The following is a 19881-nucleotide window of genomic DNA, read 5'->3' on the forward strand; positions in this document are numbered from 1 at the left end:
CACCGCATTAATTGGACGCTTTCCTCCTGGCTGATGTGCAGCCGGGGCCCTCCTTGATCTGGACCAATTAGATAACTTCCGAGCGGAAAACAACAGGAGCGTAGGACGGAAGGAAGTAAAAGAAACGGGAGAAGGAAGCGACGCCGCGAGAGGGTTGTGAAAAAACGGTCAGGAAGAAAACAGTCAATCTGCGGTTGAGCAACAGCGATTTGAAATTAGAAATGTAGGGAGAACACTGTTGAGAGACGAGCTCTGACTGGTAATGTTACCAGGGACTTTATGGAAGGTGCACACGCAGCAGTCTGACAGACAGCTCCGAGGGGGCAGCTGCAGTTAACTGCCTTTCCAGTGTGCAAACAAGCAATTAGGCCCAATTATGTTGCACAGTTTTGTGTTCATAAAAACACCAAACAGATCTAAATGTGTTGCACGTTGCCATACTTCATACTTCTACGGAGCACGTTCTCCTGTTTCAGGCGGCTTTTTAGTAGCAGAGTGCATTTATTTTCGTTACGATGTTTGATCATGTGGCAAATTGTAAAAAACATCAGGCTGAAACTACTGTCTGATGGAGATTTTAAAAGAGCAGCCTAGTCCAACAAACAAGAGCTGCCAGCAAACCTTGCTGCTTTCAGCCCACGACTGCTAATTGCCATCTAGAGCAGGATATATACGAAGATGCTGCTGCGATGTATGTGATAATAAGGGGACTATAGAATGAATGTTCTGCCCCTGGATCTCAGATTGTGATGCCTTCTCAGCTCTAATTGAATCAAAGGAGTAGTAGCCATAGTGGCAGTAAAGAGTTTCCTCCCAAGCTAGCTGTTGGACGTGATACCGTGTTAAGTATGCACAGTTGAGGAACCTCACCGTACAGTCTGGTCAGACAGCCAGCCGGCATCGCAGTTGTCATATCCATCGGCGAAGGTGGCCTGCAGCTGGCCCGGCGTCGCGATGACGGCCGAGTTCTCCAAACACACTCTCCTGGCGTCGGCGAAGGACAGGCCGTAGCGGTCATGGGGGGCCCGGTAGTGAAACACCACACCTGGAGAGAAGAGATGAGGGTGGAGGAAACTAACCATATTGAATATACGACCTGCAAACATCCTGGGTCTAATATTTATGAATTGCAAACCTTGTACCGCTAAAAACATGAGCAGGTACACGCTCACAGACGTGTAATCGTGTACCGACATTGTTCCATCTGTGTAGGAGGGAAAAGACAGCATTCGGGTTCAGCAACCTGCGCGCGTGAATCTCATTTGTCGGTTCGGCTTATCGTGAGAGAAAAAGAGATGTTGCCCTTGGATACAGTGTCTGACAAAAGGCGGCAATGTGTATTTTACTGCTTTAACAGTGCACACACAATGTCACCCTGCTGCCGCGCCGCACTCATGATGAAAAGACAAAGAAGGTGGAAATAGAGATACTCCTCATTCAAGGAGATGCATGTGTTATGTGCTTCACATATTGAACCGCGGAGACAGCAGGAGAGGGTGATAGGTAGACAGGAACGCAAAGAAAAGTGAGCGGGAGAAAAAATGGGAAGTAGCAAAAGAGAAGAAATAAATCAACTGGGTACAAAGTGAGACACAATTCTCTTTGCGGTGAAAGAGGCATATATTTCACTTAAATGGGACAGGATTAGCTTCAGAAGTGTCCGTCTAACGCTCCCTCACCTCCCACCTCTGCCCGCTATTCACGCGCTCGCTGCTCCCCAAGAGGAGCATCCAGCGACATGAAAGCCGGTGGGCGGCCGGCCGCTAACACGGGTCCTTTATCTTCGCTGGCTTTGTCTGGGAGAGTGACAGAGATTCCTGCGAGATGCGAGGCCTGCATGGCAATTTGAGCATTAGCACTCCGGGCTCCCACAATCCCAGAAGTCCATCTAGCCGTCCTGTCATCGTGGTCTTATTCTCCTCTTCACTAAAATGTGGAGCAGAAATCCTCTCTTTTTCTCCTCAGTTTCCATCCTCTCTCCTTGGAGGCTGTGGAATCTTGTCCAAACAGAGATGCAAAGCTCGCCGGCTAATACGTACACTAGAGAGACAAATGGATCTCCTCTCAGTTTGGGGAACCCGGTGTTAATCCACATGAGGGTTGAGTACCTTATGCCTCTATTTTTACCCTCTGCGTCCTGACACGTTCCCACTCACGGTCTCCAGAGGGAAGAACAGGAAGACACCATTTGTGGGTAGATGCTTCATGACTGTTTGCTGCCCCCATTGTAGCACTGTTGAGCAGTTGGTGTCCCTGGGCAATATTGGTTAGTAGTACACTACACTGATATAGTATAACCTTTACTTTGTTTAAAGTCAAACTGAAATTTGAATTCTCCTCACATATGACAGTATAACAATCACAATACTTTAGATATTGGGTGTATTTCTCCATTTTTCAAAAGCAGGCATGTTTATAATGGATTTGTGGAAACATTTGCTGTGTCTCAATTTGTGTTCTTCAATACTGACACAAATGTATAAGTGCATTTACACTGACAGGTATGGCAAAATACGGAGCAGTTTGAGTACCTGGAGGGTGTATTTTCCATCACGCATTAAACAGGGGGCAGAGACAATCAAGTAAAAGCAATCACGTTCATTTTTATTCATTTTTAATACGATTGTTAAGTGAGCAAACAAGCCGGGAGATTTTTGCAGGCGACAATCGCAGTCAAACGGCGGTAAAGCTCTGTCAGGATGCAATTTACCATTAAAAAGAAGAAGAAGACAAAGAAGAAGATGAAGTGGACGAAGGAGAAGCAAAAAAAGAAGAAGAAGAAGAAGCGGTCAAATGCTGCGATCGTCATTTGGAACCAGCATTTCATGTCCACTGGAGAACACTAGGGGGCGCTCCAAAAAAGATAAATAAATGATCTTGTGCTAATGTTGTTTTAACGATTACAATATGCTTTCCACCCTGCCCAGGGCTGATATACCATCTATATGTCCTCCCACCAGTTAATGGTGGGCGGACATATCTCACCACAGACAACGGCTCAAACGGCTATCAGAGGCGCTGTCCTCTAATTGGTGAGACACAGCCAATTGACCGGTCAATATGTGCCACGAGAAAGAGAGAAAATGGAGACTAAACAGGGAGCGAGTAAGACAGAGGCAGCGGGGGTGAAATTAGCAAAGAGATGGCAAAAGAGGAAGGACATCTCATCGAGGCTTAGGCACACGCAAATTGCTCGAGCAGTGTGGATTAATATGATATTGATATAGCTGAGCAGTATCAATACCTGCTAATTAATACTTTAAGCACTCAGTAGAATTAGTGTGAGGACGGCTGCGGTCTGCCGTCTAGCGTGACTGCCAATTAAGACTAAGCCCTGGAGATGGCTAGTCCTCGCCAGCTACGTAATTGGTTTCTCTCTGAAGTAGTGGTTTTCATAGCGCGTTAATCGATTGGCCATGAGGGGGAGGATGCAGGGTCTCCATAGCATCATGACAGGGGTCCCTGTTGACTAAAATGCAGACTGCCGTAATGGAGAAAGATGAGGTGCTCTGCTTACTTAAGAAAATTAGACAGCATCCTTGTTGAAATACTGAATTTATTACGACATAGTTCCCACACGCATATGCGCGCCTGCATCTGTGCTATACGCAAGCAAATGCACGGAGACTATCTGGGTTACTCTCAATGACGGACGATTTATCTATTGTTGAGTGTAAAATAATAAGGCTACTGGGCCTTCACAGCTGATGTTAGCGCTTAGCATGGGGATTTGTGCATAGCGTACGGCGGCTAATGCCTTGCGTCATCCCCGAGAGTCATTATAATAATAGCTTATTATCAAAAAAATAGTGAGTGACCTGGAATCTGATGAAAGCGCCGCAGCTCAAATACCCTGACAGAGTAATCACGGTTCTACTACAGTGAGATACCTCCAGGTCGTCTGGTAATTCCACAAATACGGTTGTCCTGGACACAGACGATGCAGTAAGTGGTTTGCCCATTTAATTAAGCCACCGAGAGCCATACAAAGCGCTCTGAGTTAACACTTTTTGACAATAGCGTACACTGCTGGGTTCCTGCCTTATTGGGTTCATTAGGCTTTCAGTGCATGAAAAGCACCTGAGTGGCCCAGGTCAATGATGTTTAATGTGTCCTATAGTTCCCTCACCTTTCTCCACATCATCATACACTCTACACGGACGGTAAACAAACCTGGGTGTAATGGATGTATTAGCCTGACAAAAACATGGAAAACAGGGTCATTATTATTCATAGTGGCAGACCTTGAGAGCACCGGGAGATCTGTACACAACCAAAGACTGTTAATTCTGAACAATAAATTATGGAGGTAAAGACATGCATAACGCCTGGGATGAAATAAACAGTGTTAATTACTTTGTATATCATGTCTCATCATCAGTTGATGGGGATATTATATTTGAGATGAGATGATATTACCATCTCGTCGCACAGAAATAATGAGGTGTGTGATGGTAGTTTTCTCTTTCTCTCTCTCTCTCTCTAATCCAATAACGCTTTAGTGGTGTGACTGTCCAGTGTTAATATTACTGTCCAACACATTACAAATTAAAAACAAGTAATAAGAGCAAGTGGATTCACCTTTCATTAATTCAGGACCCTTCTTGGTCATTGTTACTGTTATTGTCCCTCAGCTCACATGGTGGAAAGGCTTGGCTAGCGATAGCTATACCTCCACGAGGAATATATGTTCTCTATTAGCAGGCGTTTTTCAAGTGGTGTTTAATTAAACCACTTAAATGCAACTCAAATTCATAGTTTGGTTTTAATTTGAATATTATCTTTTATGGTAACTGTTTACGATTGTGTTGGTTTATTTAAGATACAACTTTTACTTCTTGGAAAAGCTTTAGCGTCTGCAATTTTATGCTTACCACAAGTAATGTTTAGCACTGCAAACATAAAGCTTCATGACCTGTAGATCATTTAGTTAGAAATTACAAAATAATTCTAAAGAAAAACTCTAAGGAAGTTAGCAAGTGTGCTAGCATGTAGTGGCTAGCTACCTAAGTTAGCTACGTGAGCTAGCTACCTGACTACTTAGCCTGTTTTCTCAAAATGTGAAGAAAAAGTATATATATATATATATATATATATATACAGGTCTGTGAAATAGATAACGTTTTAATACATTGGGCAACACTTCCTTTTGTTTGTTTAGTGCGACTAGCATGAAGCTAAGTTTGTTCTAGCATGACATTTAGCCCGACAAGTGTGGCTTCAATTCAAAATGGCTGCCTTACTGTCAGCCCAAACTGTCATTTTATTCACCTGTGACCTCCAGGGGAACTGTGTCCTGCTCGTCACTGATGCCCACCACAACCTCACAGCGGTACAGCCCGGAGTCGCTGGAACGAAGCCCCGACAGAGCGAGACTGGCGTTGTAGCGGTTGCCGTTGTAACCGGGCAGCGTCACACGACCCTGGAAGGCCTTCTTCACCTGAGGGAAGAGTAAGAACGACAGACGGAGACAATTTGTGTTTCTCTTAAAGACACTTGACACCAAATATTTCCCAGTGGTGGTCCACCTCAGTATTTATTGTACCTTGACCACGTTGTCTTTGGCCACCAGGACCGACTGTTCCTTCTGCAGGCCGTCGGAGCCTCTCTGGCCCCAGACTTTGGTCCACTTGACCCTGGGGGGCTCATGGGATGAACTGGCACCGGGGCGGAGGGTGAAGAGGCAGGGCAGGAGAACGGTTTTGGACAGCTCCTCACTAATGGTCTGATGGGTCACCTTCCGCATATTCACCACAGTGTCGGCGTTGGCTCCGCCTGACGGGAGAAGAGGAGAGGAGAACACGATCAATGCCATCTTGTAAATTAAGCCACGGGACGCTATTTCTCATTACACTGAAAAGACGTTAAGTAATTGCTCCTTGTTGCGGAAAACACGCTCTCCTTTAGGGTTCCTTTGTTCCGTCAGATCCTCCTGGTTGAGGAGCAAAGGAGAAAGAACAGAGGCTCATTGTGGTTCTGTGATTGTATGTCATCGATCCAGCAAACCACTAATGTACCACCTGAACCGTGTGAGGCATATCGTCTCAATCTTAATGAATGCAAGAAAACGATTCACAAATGTATTCCGGGATTTATACATGAATGACTCCCTCCACAAAAAATATGTTTTCAATGCACACAAAGAAATATAATTATATGCAAACAAAATTCATATACAAACGTAACATCCAAATATGTTTTTGATGAAAACTTTAAATCCTTTTAAAAACATGAATTTGTGGTTTGGTCTTATATTTATTTAGAAAAGGGTAATATTCGTGTGTGCATCAGAAATACATTTGTGAATCTTATTTTTTTTTTGTAGATTTTGTTCACATTTCTATATAATAATAACTACCTTTGTGTGCATTGAAAAATCTTTTTGTAGAGAGAGTCGTTCATATATAAATCACAAAATGCATTTGCGAATCCTTCTGTGTGCATAGTGGCAGGACTAGAGTGTGGAGCGAAGATATCAAAAGTGCTTTCACAAGCCATACATCAAACCTGGATGTGCATTATGGGATCAATATCAGCCACCTCTTTGCAGCTTAAAGCACCGCCGCCGCCATAGAGATACAAATATTACTTTCATCAAAACAATTGATGACAGAGCGAAAGGGCATTATCGTAAGAAATTCAGAGTGCGGTCCGTTTAGAAGATATCAGTCACCGCATTTTTCTTTGTTTGTCTTTTGGCCCACCGACTCATTTTACACTGGGAGAGTGACATCATGCATTATTGTTAGACTCTAATCCTGTGTCACCTTGCCTGAAAAGACAGAGGTGGCTCATTTACATTGCAGAGGTATAGATGTGAATTCCACTCTCACAAAACAGCGATACAGGTTATCATCTCTGAGCTCTATCTGCTTCTGTTTATCCAGTGTGCCAATGAGGTTTACCTGTAAAGTCCTCAACCCGATCAGATTATTTTCCAGCTCCCTTATCCGTCACTATTCCCTTTCTTCTCCCTACTGGGAATGCTGGCAAAACATGTCACTCTATCTAATCTAATTTGCTCCAAAAGCCCAGCGACAATGCGTGCATTTTCAATCAGCTAACCACTTTTTAGCCACACTAACATCGCGGCTCCAGGCATAACAAAAGGGACTGCCAGGAAATTTCTAGTACAGAGATTCATGGTCCCCAGAGGATGAATCCCAATGACTTTGGTGATCCCCTGACTTCTCCTGTTGTGCAACCATGAGGTGGACATTTGTGGTTTTGGGGGAAGCCACATAAGACAAAGAGAGGAGAGAGATCAAAATGAAATAACACAAAGAAGCCCTCCCTCTGTGGGCGGAACGGTTGAACAGTGGAGAAAATGAGCTTATTGATTTCTTTTCATTAGTGTCGGTTTCCATCGGCCACTTTGTGTGTTCGTCCTGCTTCGGTCCTGTTTGATTGGGTGTATGTTAAAGCGCTACAGGGCCGGCCCCTCCCGTCCGTAATTAAATTGCAGATCGGTGGAATAACGTTTTTTTCCAGCGGTCACAAGATCGCCACTGTGCGAGTACCTCAACCTCTCTGTCCTCTGTCATTTTTCCCCCCTTATGCCCGGCCATTTTTGTTCTCCTCTTACTCCCCCGCAGTGCGACCACCCGCCAGCTTTCAGATGAGCATTTCAGTTCTTCACTTATTTTTTCACCTGGCAATCTTATTTCGGTTTTATCTACAGCATATAGATAGAGATATGCTGTGTTTTTGTTAGACTTTCAGGATTAGATATTTTTCCCCTCGAGTCATGCTGAGAAAGTTCCCTTCATGATTCAGATCAACTTTTAATCAGTTGCATCTTTTTTGAGTCAATTTTGCAGCGCCGGAAAGTCCATGTGGGTGAAAATTGCCTCGGGGCGTCACTTAAGTAAGGGCGGCGAAATGTGGGCAAACTGTAGGCCTACATGTGTAACCAATTGCAGGAGCTGGAGTCTCGCCAGGCTAAACATTCTGTAAACACATAGAAGTGCTGAGGAATGCGTCAATAGCTGCACACGCCTCCCTATCCCGCCTCCCACCCCCAGCTAACACGAGCCAACAGTAGTCTTGCCACCACGTTCGATCGCTTGAGAAAAAAACAAATGCAACGTGAGAATAATAAAGCAGCGTGTCTGAACGGGCGAAATTATCTGAATGAATGAAAAAAAAAGGAGACGATTGAAGGAGCGAGTACTCCAAAGTTATATTGATGCGTCTTCAAGTCAAGTAACACGGGAACCAGGAGATCGCTAGCACGACTAATGCTAATGCCGTTGCTCCGAAGGGAGGAGAGGCAGCAGGTTGCTCAGATGTCAGAGGTGAAGGTTGCTTCCGTTGATGATGGAACTTGCGTGCGCACATGAGAAAGTGGTGCGCAGGACAGCTCAGCTCTGGTATATCATTCCGTTTGAGGAGCTGAAATTGGATTATTTGAAAATAGATATACATGAGGCTGTCATGTACTTGGAACTAGGTTATTAGGAGTTATTCAATATTGACCGTGAGCACACTAGCGTTACTGTATCCTTTGGATGTTTGGAATATTGCCGTTTGTGTGCCGTTGCTGGTGGGGTAAGTTGCAAATAGACGGGGCAGCGTGATTGTTTTTCATCTAGAAAGGCATGCGCCGGTCCTGCAACTTTGCCAACAGTGTATGTCCTGTGTAAGGGTGTGTGTTTATGTGTGAGTGTGTGTGTGTGCACTTGAATGCTCTCACAAGTGAAAACATCTCATCTGTCATTTGCTATTCATGGAGCACCGTATGCAGACCCTACACACACACACACACACACACACACACACACACACACACACACACACACACACACACACACACACACACACACACACACACACACACACACACACACACACACACACACACACACACACACACACACACACAATGACATCTTTGAAGCCACCATTTTTCATTCCTTACAGGATGGTTAATGTGACTTTGAGCACACACAAATAGCAGGCGCGTGGATTGCTGTCATTGCTCATTCCAGCAGCCATTACACTGTTGCAGCTGCTCAAGCTAAGAGGCTGAGAGCCTCCACCCTGATAGCTTAACATCAGCCCTCCCATCACATTTCCTCCTCCCCGCCGGCGCATGAACACACATAAATACCCACTTCTTCCTCTCTTCTCCCAGCGACATCGTCTCAGACAAGTGCTACTTGTCTAACTCCCCTCACCGACTGATCTGTGGTGCTCTGCATGGCGGCATCAAAACAGGATTTGTGCTCTGAAAATGGTCTCTCGTTTCGAGTTGAGCCCGTGGAGCGAGGCGACCTGTGAAACGAAATGCATGGGGCTTTCACAGGCGGAGGGATGAGATGAGACGAGCAGGGGAGGTGAAGAACAAACAAGCAAGACAGTGTGGGCCGCAAACCATCTTTAAGGAATAGTTCCAACAATTTGTGGAACGCGTTTATTCAGGTGGAAAGTTAAACGAGAAGATTGATATCACTTTCATATCTGCCCATTACACATGCGGTTACATTCAGGAAGCAGGGCTTTGTCTCCAGGGCGTAGCTTTCGTTTCTGAGCGTCAAACACTTCCTGCACTCTGGTGAATGTCTCTGCATCAATTTACGGTGGAAATAATTGTATTTATGGAAAGGAAAACACAAAATTCAGGTGCCAGGTGACAAGGCACGATTTAGTCTTTCCACCTCTTTTGTGTCTTTTGTTTGGGGAAGTAGCCTCGACAAATGTGCACATCAACGATACATTAGCTCATTTTAACTGATGTATAATAATAATAATATAAACTTCACTTTAGCTGTTTCTGACAGATTGTGGCTCATATTCAAAATGTTCTGCACATTCCAAACACAGCCCACGTATCTGCGTTCTCTGAGAAGTCGTAGCATTTTGAGAAAGAGGTAATATTACAATTATAAAGTCGTGTGTTCACTCCAAAGATAACGCGAACGAGTTCGCTCAAATATTGGTGTGGACATGTCCATATGCAAACCTCTGCTGTAGCTTCATACAGAGCGCTGCAGGAATGAGTCCTGCACTTCCGCTTTCCTTGTGTCGAAGTCAATGCAGTTGTATGTGCGATGCATCAAATGTGGTGTGTGGTTAACACAAGCTTTAGAGACTTTGATGTTTTGTTCTACGATATGAAATACGTCAGTACATTTTAAAGCTAGAACGTGTAAGTATCATGCCCGTGTACTAAAAACCCAAATCCAAATGAAATATCCCGTTGGCTTTTTGTTGAGGTCGATGCTAACTTTCAGGTTGGCTGATAAAAACATGTCATCCCTGCACCACTCTGTGTATCATACAAACATGAGAGGTGGGATCAAAACAAATAAGCTTATTTCCCAAATTCCCCAAATTCAAGAAAACTTTATTAATTCCACCAACGGTCAATTAGTTACGAGCAGCTTGTACAAAAACAACATACAAGCTAAAATGTGGAATAAAGTCTATAAATAATGATGGTAAAATAAACCTTTGGAGCATCTAAAAGTCGGATTGCAGAGGGGATGGATGGTTTTAAATGGTTAGTTTTACAAGCAGGTAAAACACAACAATGCTCTGGCGGTTGCAGAGAGGATTCACTTAGCAGGAAAATGACCTGAAGAAGCCATATACTTGCTGTTTTCCGCAGGATTTGTTGGTCGCGGAGAGATTTCGGGTCTCTGTGTTTCACTCCCGTGATAAATGTTGAACTACGCTTCGCAAAGAATCATTATTTCTTTTGATATTACGTAACGTATCATTTTTTTTTCACAGAGTAGATGCAAGTCCAATAATGTTACAGGTACTCAAATTTGCTGTTTTATTAACAAAAGCACTCCAAAAGCTTCAGTGACTGCAGGTTAAAATGTTGTGATTTACATTTGTCGACCAAAGTGGCTTTTTACAGTTTGTGGTCCACAAACTGCGCAGTAGGAGTGGGTGTAGAGGAAAATAGAGTCACTGTTTGAATTTGTCTTACTTGCTAGAAGCAGCAATGTTCTTTTCACACTGAGAAGAGGGGGAAAAACAGAAGCTACGGAAGAGATGAACAAGCACAATTGACTCCGGCATAACGGAGTGTTAGATAGTGAGCGGCGGCCGCGGGGGGAAATACATGATAAATAAAAATTTAAAAAGCTGGAGGTATATGTGTATCGGGCAAATTGGAGTGATGTGATGTGGAAAAAGGAGTCAAGAGGGTGTGATGGGAAAAGTAGAGATGCACTTTTTGTGATTCAGCGAGAGGTGGACTGACATGGTGTCACATTGGTTCTCACACAGACACAAACTCACTCAGAGAACACATCCTTCACAGGAGGCTTTCAGCTTCCACTCCCTGCTGTCACTCTCTTTGCTCTATCCCCCTCGAGGATGTGGCACTCATCTTTGTTTACCACACACTTGCGTGTGTGCCCCTTCCCTTCAAGCATACACACACAAACAAATAAACACACACACACATACACACACGCGGAGTAATGTGCGGTCCCAGAAGACAATCAAACTGCAATTTCTGAACCACCTTGCCGAGAGCTTGCTAGAAACAAAAACAGGCAAATGTATTCTCCGGGTAAGAGGCATCAATATTGTTTAATCCGCTTGCCAGCTTCTTGCCAGGTTCCACCTGGATAAGCACCATTTGGGTGACATTAAGATACTTCTGTTGCCAATGGCGAGACGGTGCCACAAATGAAGCAAACCAAGCTTCACAATCACAATCAACACTCCCTTCACCCCGCCCCCCCCCCCTTCACTCTTTCTGTCCACTTTATTTGGACAAATGTTTATCTTTGTTTCCCTGCTGGTGCTGCAATTTGCTGCGACACTAAATAAAATGAAATCAATTGCAGATCCCGTCTTGAAAAGCCTAAATTACAGCGTGAAGGAGAGCAGGTGAAAATAATAAAAAGAAGGGGAAAAAAAGCACATTGTTCTCATCCTTTGTGGTAATGAATGTAAACTAGCGAGGGGCCCCGATGCCACTGCTATCAAATCTGCATTTAGATGGAAATGTTGTCACAAGCTTAACCCCCGAGATGCTTTCTTCTGTTCGATATCTATCTGTGTTTCATATTGCTCTTTGTCACCCTTTTATCTAAACAAGGCTGATACAACGGAGAAGGAATAATGAAGCTGGATGTCAATACTAAATGGTGCAGAAATAAAGACTGTGTGCTAAGTTAAACTCACTGGCTAGTCCAGGCCGGTGCGACGGGGGCCGTGTTAAATGTTAACGGGCGATCTTTCATTGACCTCGTCCTGTGTCTTTGTGTGGAGAAGGGCAGCGTGTTCCTCCTGGAAGAACCACTTCCAACGTCTCTGCACACAGAGCTGGGATTTTCTTTTTCCCCGGAGGTCCACTGTGTGCTCGTCACCTGTCGGCCTATCCGTCTTTGCGCTCTCGAAACGACTAAACACCGTTGGAGAGCCTTTATGGTGCTGGCACAGAGCTGCACACCGACACAGGGTGGGTGGTAATGCCATTTCTCACTGTAATAGAACACAAGTGCAAACATCATTTCTCGTTCCCTCCCTCTCTTCCTCATTCTTTTTTTTTTTTCCCGAGGAGCCTGCACCGGGTTTTCCGATGATAAAAGCCCCTTTTCTCTCCGACTTGTCCACATCAGAGCCGTCAGCCTGCCAGTCAAGAGCTATACCGGGACTGATGGAGTGCATCCCCTGCTGTCGTCGCCGCACCACTCCTGCTGCCTGCGTGTCAGCTGATTATGTGTGTGTGTTTGTGTGTGTGTGTGCAGAAGTGTGTGTGTGTGTGTGTGTGTCACAAATCATGACGGATGAGCTGTCTGAGAGAGGCTCGCCGCTATTAGTTTATCACTGTGTTAGGAAATGAAAGCTGATACCACACAAACAACTGGACTGCTTTAGTTGTTCTCTTGGTTTTAATCTGGAGCGTGATGGATGTGGTTTATTAATGCAGGAGAATGTGGACTCAATGGTAATGCTTTTACAGGTCGATAGATTATGACTTCCTAGAACGTTTCCTGGTAAGAAGAAGCGTGAGTGAGTAGAGAGAAAACAGGGACAACGGTTGTTTGCTTCATACTCCTCCTTCACTTCAGTAAAAGTAGTAAAACCACAGGAAACAAATACGCTGTGAGATCGTAAAAAGTTTTGCTTTCCAAATTTCACGGAGCTTTATACGGAATTCAGAGCGAATCTATGATTGAAGGTGCTCCTCCACACGTCTGTCAACATGGTAACGGCTGAGCCCACGGCTAGCAGCTAATGGTGCTAACAGCGCAAACAACAGCAACAGCGCTGACAGAACCGTGCTTTACGTGGTGAAATGGACGCTATCCGCCGTATGAGTCAGAGTTGTATTATATTATTACCATGGTGTTTTTTTCACATTGTGAGTGTGTGTGTGTGTCATCAACGTGGTCCTGGAGACACCCACTGTATCGGGAACTATCACGGAAGCGGTTTCGAGTACTTAACCAGATGTTTATACGTCTGTATCTGTCTGTGGACAGATGTTGTGACTGCGATAGCGTCGCAGACAAGCAAGATTCAGTAGCGACACTTAAGAGAAGAAAATGATTGAGTTTGAAGATGGGCGTGGTCTAAGAAAAGGCGCTGGAATTAGGGGGGTGTGAAGTGGAGAAGGAGCCGAAGTCCCCCACGGATTTATCATCGCGGCCGGTGTGATCTCTAGTTGGATTATTATTATTATTGATGCATTAACACATAAGGAGCTTTTTAATGTTGCAGCTGGTAGAGGTGGAGCCAGTTTTAACTACTTAATAGTGTATGTAGTAAAATAAGAAGCACAATATTTGAAGTATAAATTTACCACTGCTTTCCAGAAACCTTTCCATGAATATAAAGTCAAATATCAGCTTCTTTCTAAGAAATGATAAGAAACCACGAGTGATTCTGGCTTTAAACCCAAAAACAAGATTTACATTCACACTACTGTACAATTTAGATACACGGGTAAGATGATCTCATTCTATCACCTAAAGGGAATATCACAGACCGAAGATGGTTCCTGTTGAAATATAAACACAGAACAAACTTTTTGGGGACGAGTGGGAAGAAGTTGAATCATTTCTGCCTTCTGATATGAATAAAACATCTCGAGGAAAGCGGCAGCGAGTGTGGGTTTGTTTGTGCCATCGGACGGTCTGACAAAACTGCTGGTTCGTCTTCATTGTTTCTGTTGCGGGATGCGGAGGAATGCATCCTTTTAACAAGACCTTCGACGACGCACAGAGACACAAACGGAGAAAACGAGCGACACGGAGAGAAATAACATGACGAAAGTGGCGGCGGCTCTTAGAAAACCGATACGTTATCGTTTGGGAAGATGGGAAGGATGCTGAGAATGCCTCAAGAAAGGATAACCATGGCAACAGAGGCACCACGTATGGAGAAAAAAAAGGAAGAAGGAGCTTCTGATCAGGGCAGGAAACACACACACACATACACACATTTAACTGTGTGCTTTGAGGGTGGCCTCTTCAAAGAGCACATCTGAGGTTATGTACTGTATAATGTATAATGTAATGAGGAGGCGCTGGTTTCCTCCTTGTTTTTCCACTGAGTTTCATCACTGGTCTGTGTTTCACTGCAGCACACACACACAAACACACACACACACACACACAAATATGCAAAGATACACACACTCTCCCATGAAGACATTGTACACAACACACTCCTCACTGAAGTTCCCTGTGTGTGTGTGTTTGTCTATATTTGTCCACGTTGCCCGTCTAAAACACAGCAGGTCTGTGGGGCGGACATCCCGCAGGGTTTGGAAATGATGTCTCCTCGCTGGCATTCTCCCCGAAACATCTCTCCCAACTCTCTGCGGCTCCCTCCTCTCTCTCTTGTGCTCTACTTCTCCTCTCCATACATTCCTCTCTTTTCTCGTCATTCTCTCTCTCTCTCAGGCTTCCCTTTGTCTCACGCTAGCAGCCTTTGAAAACTGTGATGAAACGTCTCACGTAATGACCTGCCTAACCTGCAGAATTAAGCATTAAAGGGCGGCTCCATTAGATATTCAGTAGCTTCCCAGCGGTGTTCCTTAAGTATGTATGATTGAGCGTCAAAATGCTATTTTCCTGAGCCCTTCCATAAGAGTTTTTTCCTTAGATATGACCTGACAAGCAGCTCCCGCGTAAAGTTACTGTTTTTGTCAATGGAGTCTAGAGAGCGATACAACGACTACAGCTCCCTGGTCAGAAAAGGCGTGAAAATATTCTAAATATAGCGTACACTTAAACATTTTCTAGGTGGCTAAAATATGTTTTACGTCCACAGCCAATTCACCCTCGCCGTCAGCCCTTCCCGACGGTAAACTGAAGCTATTACATCACTCTCTTCAAACCCACCAGTGACATTAACCAAAAACAGTATTTCTACCTCGCACAGCAGTGGAGTATACATACAAACACACTTCTAAAAACCCTGAACTAACCCTTTATTTCCAAACTTAGCACAGCTAACGTTGATGCAGCTAATGCTAGCGTTCACATTATTCCCAACATTGTTGATTAGCTTTCTTTGGTGACCTAACTTCACTGCTTTCTGCTGAGGTGGCAGGAAAAAAAAGCACAGACGGAGTTGACCTTTAAGCTAACGTTAATGTGAAGGACTGTGAATGTGGATATAATTATAATACAAATCTAAATCATGTTAATGTAACCTACGGTAAATGTTTGATTGATGTTACAATAATCAGGTCTAGGTATTGTATGATAAGTCAAAAATGTAAAGTTATCGATCTCATGTCAGTGTCGCGTACGATCAGCCCGTCACGTAATTGTTGTGACGGGCCTACGCTGCAACCATCGCTTTGTGACCCGGACTAACTCCTCTAGTCTCCTCATCTCCAGTCTCCTCATCTCTAGTCTCCTCATCTCTAGTCTGATCTGACTCCTACCAGGCCATGTCAGGCTTCACAGGAACTCCCCTCAGGCTGCTGCCGTGACTCATTTTGCGCCCTCTGAAGCATAATGATACGTTTATCTCGCACGGCACACAGCCAACATTTTCAAATTCCTAAACACACGTACACGAGAACTTATACACAAAAAGTGCAGGCATGCTCACGCTCTCATCAACACACACACGAACACGCACACACATGTGCAAAAAGCTCACCCCTAATCTGTCTGTCCCCCCCCCCCACACGTCCCACCTCTCTTTTCAATCTCTGGGCTGTCAAGCAGTGTGTCACGGGGTGAGCTTTAGTGCCAGCCCTCCCTGTGGTCCTCCACCTCCCATCGAAAAAACTAACACAGAATGTGGGAACGGAGGGAAAAGACATCAAGAACAGGAGACGGTAATGCCCTCAAAAAACTAAACTCCTCCAGAGCAGAGTGTGTTATCGGGCTCCTCAGAGATAATCTGTGTGTGTGTGTGTGTGTGTGTGTGTGTGTGTGTGTGTGTGTGTGTGTGTGGGCCACAGTGCGAGCCGAGTTGGCTGCATAAACTACCTGGCAGACGTAACCTGAGGGTTTCCGAGCAAACACATACGCACACGGAGGAGTTGGCTCCATTTTCATCATCTCTCGGCTGGCGAATCTGAGCCCCCGAGTCACAGAAAGGACCCGGTGCCAGGTGCTTTGACTTTTTTATTTTCTATTTTTTTTGTTACCTCCACAGAAGGCAGGAACAATACGTTAGAGCGAGGAGCAGGCGGTCAGGGAGGTCACTGAGAGCACTGAGGGGGCATGAGGTCTGTACATACACACAAACACATGCAGATACAAAAGAAATACACAGCAGGGGAGTACGGGGAGAGTGTAGAGAGGCCGAAGAAGGATGTGAATGCTTGTATTGCATCCTCTTTCCTGCAAGGCGCTGCAGAATAGACAGATAAAACTGCCATACAGGGAGGATGTTGAGCGACCAGAACAGACGTACAGATAGATAAACGACTCAGAGTTTTGCACTATGACACCGAAGCCTCCGTTTCTCTCTTTTCTTAAAACCCCCGCTTCACATTTCCCTCTCACGCTGTCCTTCCCTCAGCTCAGTCGAGGGGTTTAAAAGATTCAGTCAAATTATCATCCAAACAGATGCAAAACGTCAAGTCTCTCTCGCAAGAGTTTGTGAGACCCGCTGACACATAATGAGAGGATTACGATCGAATAGAAGCTAATTTTTAACGAGCACTGCAAACGTATATTAGAAACATAAATCTCGGAGATTTAACAAAATATCAAAATCATCTTTCCTTCTCTTAGAAATGGCTAAGAGGATTACTGTGAGCTTTTTGACATCTCAGATTTGTTTTTCTTCTTTACATCTCGTCCTCACGCCCCGTCTCGGGAGTGCTGTTTTTTGGAAATCGTGAGCAGATGAAACGGGAGAAATAAGTGGGCTGGTAGCTGAGCTGTGAAGGTCTGCCAAGTGCTCAAGACACCAACACACGAGACACGGGAAGGAACGGACCGACCGACAGACGGAGGAGATGTCAACGCGACGGAGGAGGATCAAACGAGTCGTCCTCACAATGCCACAAACTGCTGCTGTGGGCTTCATTCGTGGGTAGGCGGGACATTCACTTTGCTAACCTGGCTGTCACTCACTCATGAATGCTCCTTTGTGTCCACGCGGTGTTGACCAGTGTGAGTTGTGATTTTGCCAGTCAACAAACCAGAAGCAGGCACGAGGGAAGTTTACAGAAGTGGGTTATTTATAGCTGTATGATTGACTTAAAGCTGGGGGAGGCAGGTTTATTTTGGGCATCACACAATCCATAAGAAGCCAATAGGAACGTCTCGTCTCTGAGATGACCTGTGATCGGTCAAAGCATCACATCACTAACTGGATTTTCAAGTCAATAGACGGCGCAGAAATCTGGTTTTTAACACGTTCTTTATACTACAAGTGCTGGAGAGGTTTTCACCCCCAAGGAGCGAGAACAGAAAATGTAATAGTTTGAGCCATTTGAGCTAAGCTTTTACAAAATCCTATACTAATGGTTTCATTCTTAGAAGGTTCTTGGCTGAGAGTTTAAAATTGTGTGATTGTGCTATTTGGCGTTGGAGGTGATTTTTGTTTATCTTTGACTGGAAGGACATGCTGGATTATCTGTATCACACATAGATCTGGCTCTCGTCCAGTCCCCCTTGCTTCCCTCCGTGCTCTACAACCAGGTTTTTAAGCAGATGTATTCATCTCCCTATAATTGCACCGGGGACATCATTTATCACATCCTGTACATGGAAGTTGGTGTGGTGACAGGAGCTGGATCCAAACTCACAGTGTCCACCTATGGAGGAGTATTCTGAAAATCAACGCTCGGTTTTGCAGGATGGTTGCACAAGTAGTCTATCAAATATATGATGTATTTTTTATTTTCACTAGTGTTAATGATAACTATGAATCATGTGGCAGATTGAGTGCACACAGAATCTGATATATCAGAGGTAACAAGACCATGAAGTATTCATAGGCTCCATTTCTAGCGGTAAAAAGGATGAGAGAGGCTGTATATGTCTGTGTATTATGCAGCATATTAATGTACTGCATACTAACCTACTGCATACTATATACTCATTCAGTATGTACTGCATACTGACTACTAAATGAACAATTTATTCAGGCGTTAACCTCCCGTTCTGAAAAGTGAAGCCAGGGTGGAAGTGCCTTAAACATTCTCTCTAATGACCAGCAGGGGGCGACTCCTCAGATTGTATAGAAGTCTATGAGAAAATGACTCTACTTCTCTCTTGATTTATTCCCTCAGTAAACATTGTAAACATGAGTTTATGGTCTCAATCTCTAGTTTCAAGTCTTCTTCAATACAGCATGATGTTCATTTAGTAAATTATGATCCATTTAGAGTCAAACAGACCATAAAGCAGGGTATGCTTTATGGCGGGGCTACCTTGTGATTGACAGGTCGCTACCGATACCAGAGCCGTACTCCTCTTCTGTCCAAATATGGTCACTTCCGTTGACTGGTTGACAAAAAACCAAGATGGCGACAGCCAAAAACCAAGATAGCGACGGTCAACAAACTCAAGGCTTCAAAAATGCGTTATTTGGATAAACTGGTAACATTCTCACCAGACAAAAAATATTGTAACTTAATAAAATGACACATTAAAACCTTTATCCGGGCTCAAAAACTCACAAGACTGACGCAATGCATTGTGGGGCAGTTAAGCATGTGCAGTAAGCTCATATATTTGCAAATTCTTGCAAATTCTTGCATTTCTCAAAATGCACACACCTCGCAGTGTGAACTCACTACATATTACATTTTACGTCACGCTTAGTGTGATGAATACTTTGCCAGTGTGCGCTTTCGACCACCAGCCAGAGATCGGTTCAAAGGCTTATCCGTGCACGTGACGATATGAAGTCGTGTGCTGCATGCGCACTGGGTCGGGAGACGGGGGACCGCCCACAGTTTAATGAAGACTCACCACAGCCTGCAGTCTGGAGCAGAAGGAGGGCCAGCAGGGGCTGCAGTCCACACACAGGCAGGACGCCCTGCATCCTGCTGCACCTGGAGAGACAGATGAGGAGAGGGAGAGAGGGGGGGTGTTGAGTGCACAGAGGAACAAACCCAAAGCAACACATTGCCCTTGTGAGGCTCGTCTGACACACACTGCATGCTCGGATGAGTCACCGGTTGCAATTTCCTTTTCATAGGATTTTTTTTTTTCTTTTTCTTTTTTGCACAGGGCCTTAAGATAGAGGGCAATCAATTCATTCTTCATTCTAATTTAATGTTTCATAATGTGGGGGTGATGAAGTCTTCTGGAGCACTTTGAGACCAGCTGTGATTAAAGGCTTTTAACGGCTATACAAATAAACTTGACTTAATGTGACCGTGGCGTTTCATATTTTTCAAGTACGACAAAGACTTAATCTTTACACTTCACACAAGTCTTGCCCCTAATGATATTAAAAAAAGGTCTCATTCAT

General features: G+C 44.5%; 1 protein-coding gene across 1 annotated transcript in view; it reads right to left on the minus strand.

The window, feature by feature from the left end:
- The window catches only part of ncanb (neurocan b), a gene marked incomplete at both ends in the record, with an annotated part of 105148 nt that extends 85699 nt beyond the window's left edge, over positions 1-19449 (minus strand). The window contains 4 exons of the mRNA XM_079157367.1: positions 871-1045; positions 5272-5440; positions 5546-5775; positions 19377-19449. Of these exons, the coding sequence (XP_079013493.1) occupies positions 871-1045; positions 5272-5440; positions 5546-5775; positions 19377-19449 (647 nt within the window). The remainder of the gene's footprint in view (positions 1-870; positions 1046-5271; positions 5441-5545; positions 5776-19376) is intronic.
- Between the last annotated feature and the right edge of the window lie 432 nt (positions 19450-19881).

The sequence above is a fragment of the Pholis gunnellus genome (assembly GCF_910591455.1).
Source record: "Pholis gunnellus genome assembly, chromosome: 4".
Classification (NCBI taxonomy): Eukaryota; Metazoa; Chordata; class Actinopteri; order Perciformes; family Pholidae; genus Pholis; species Pholis gunnellus.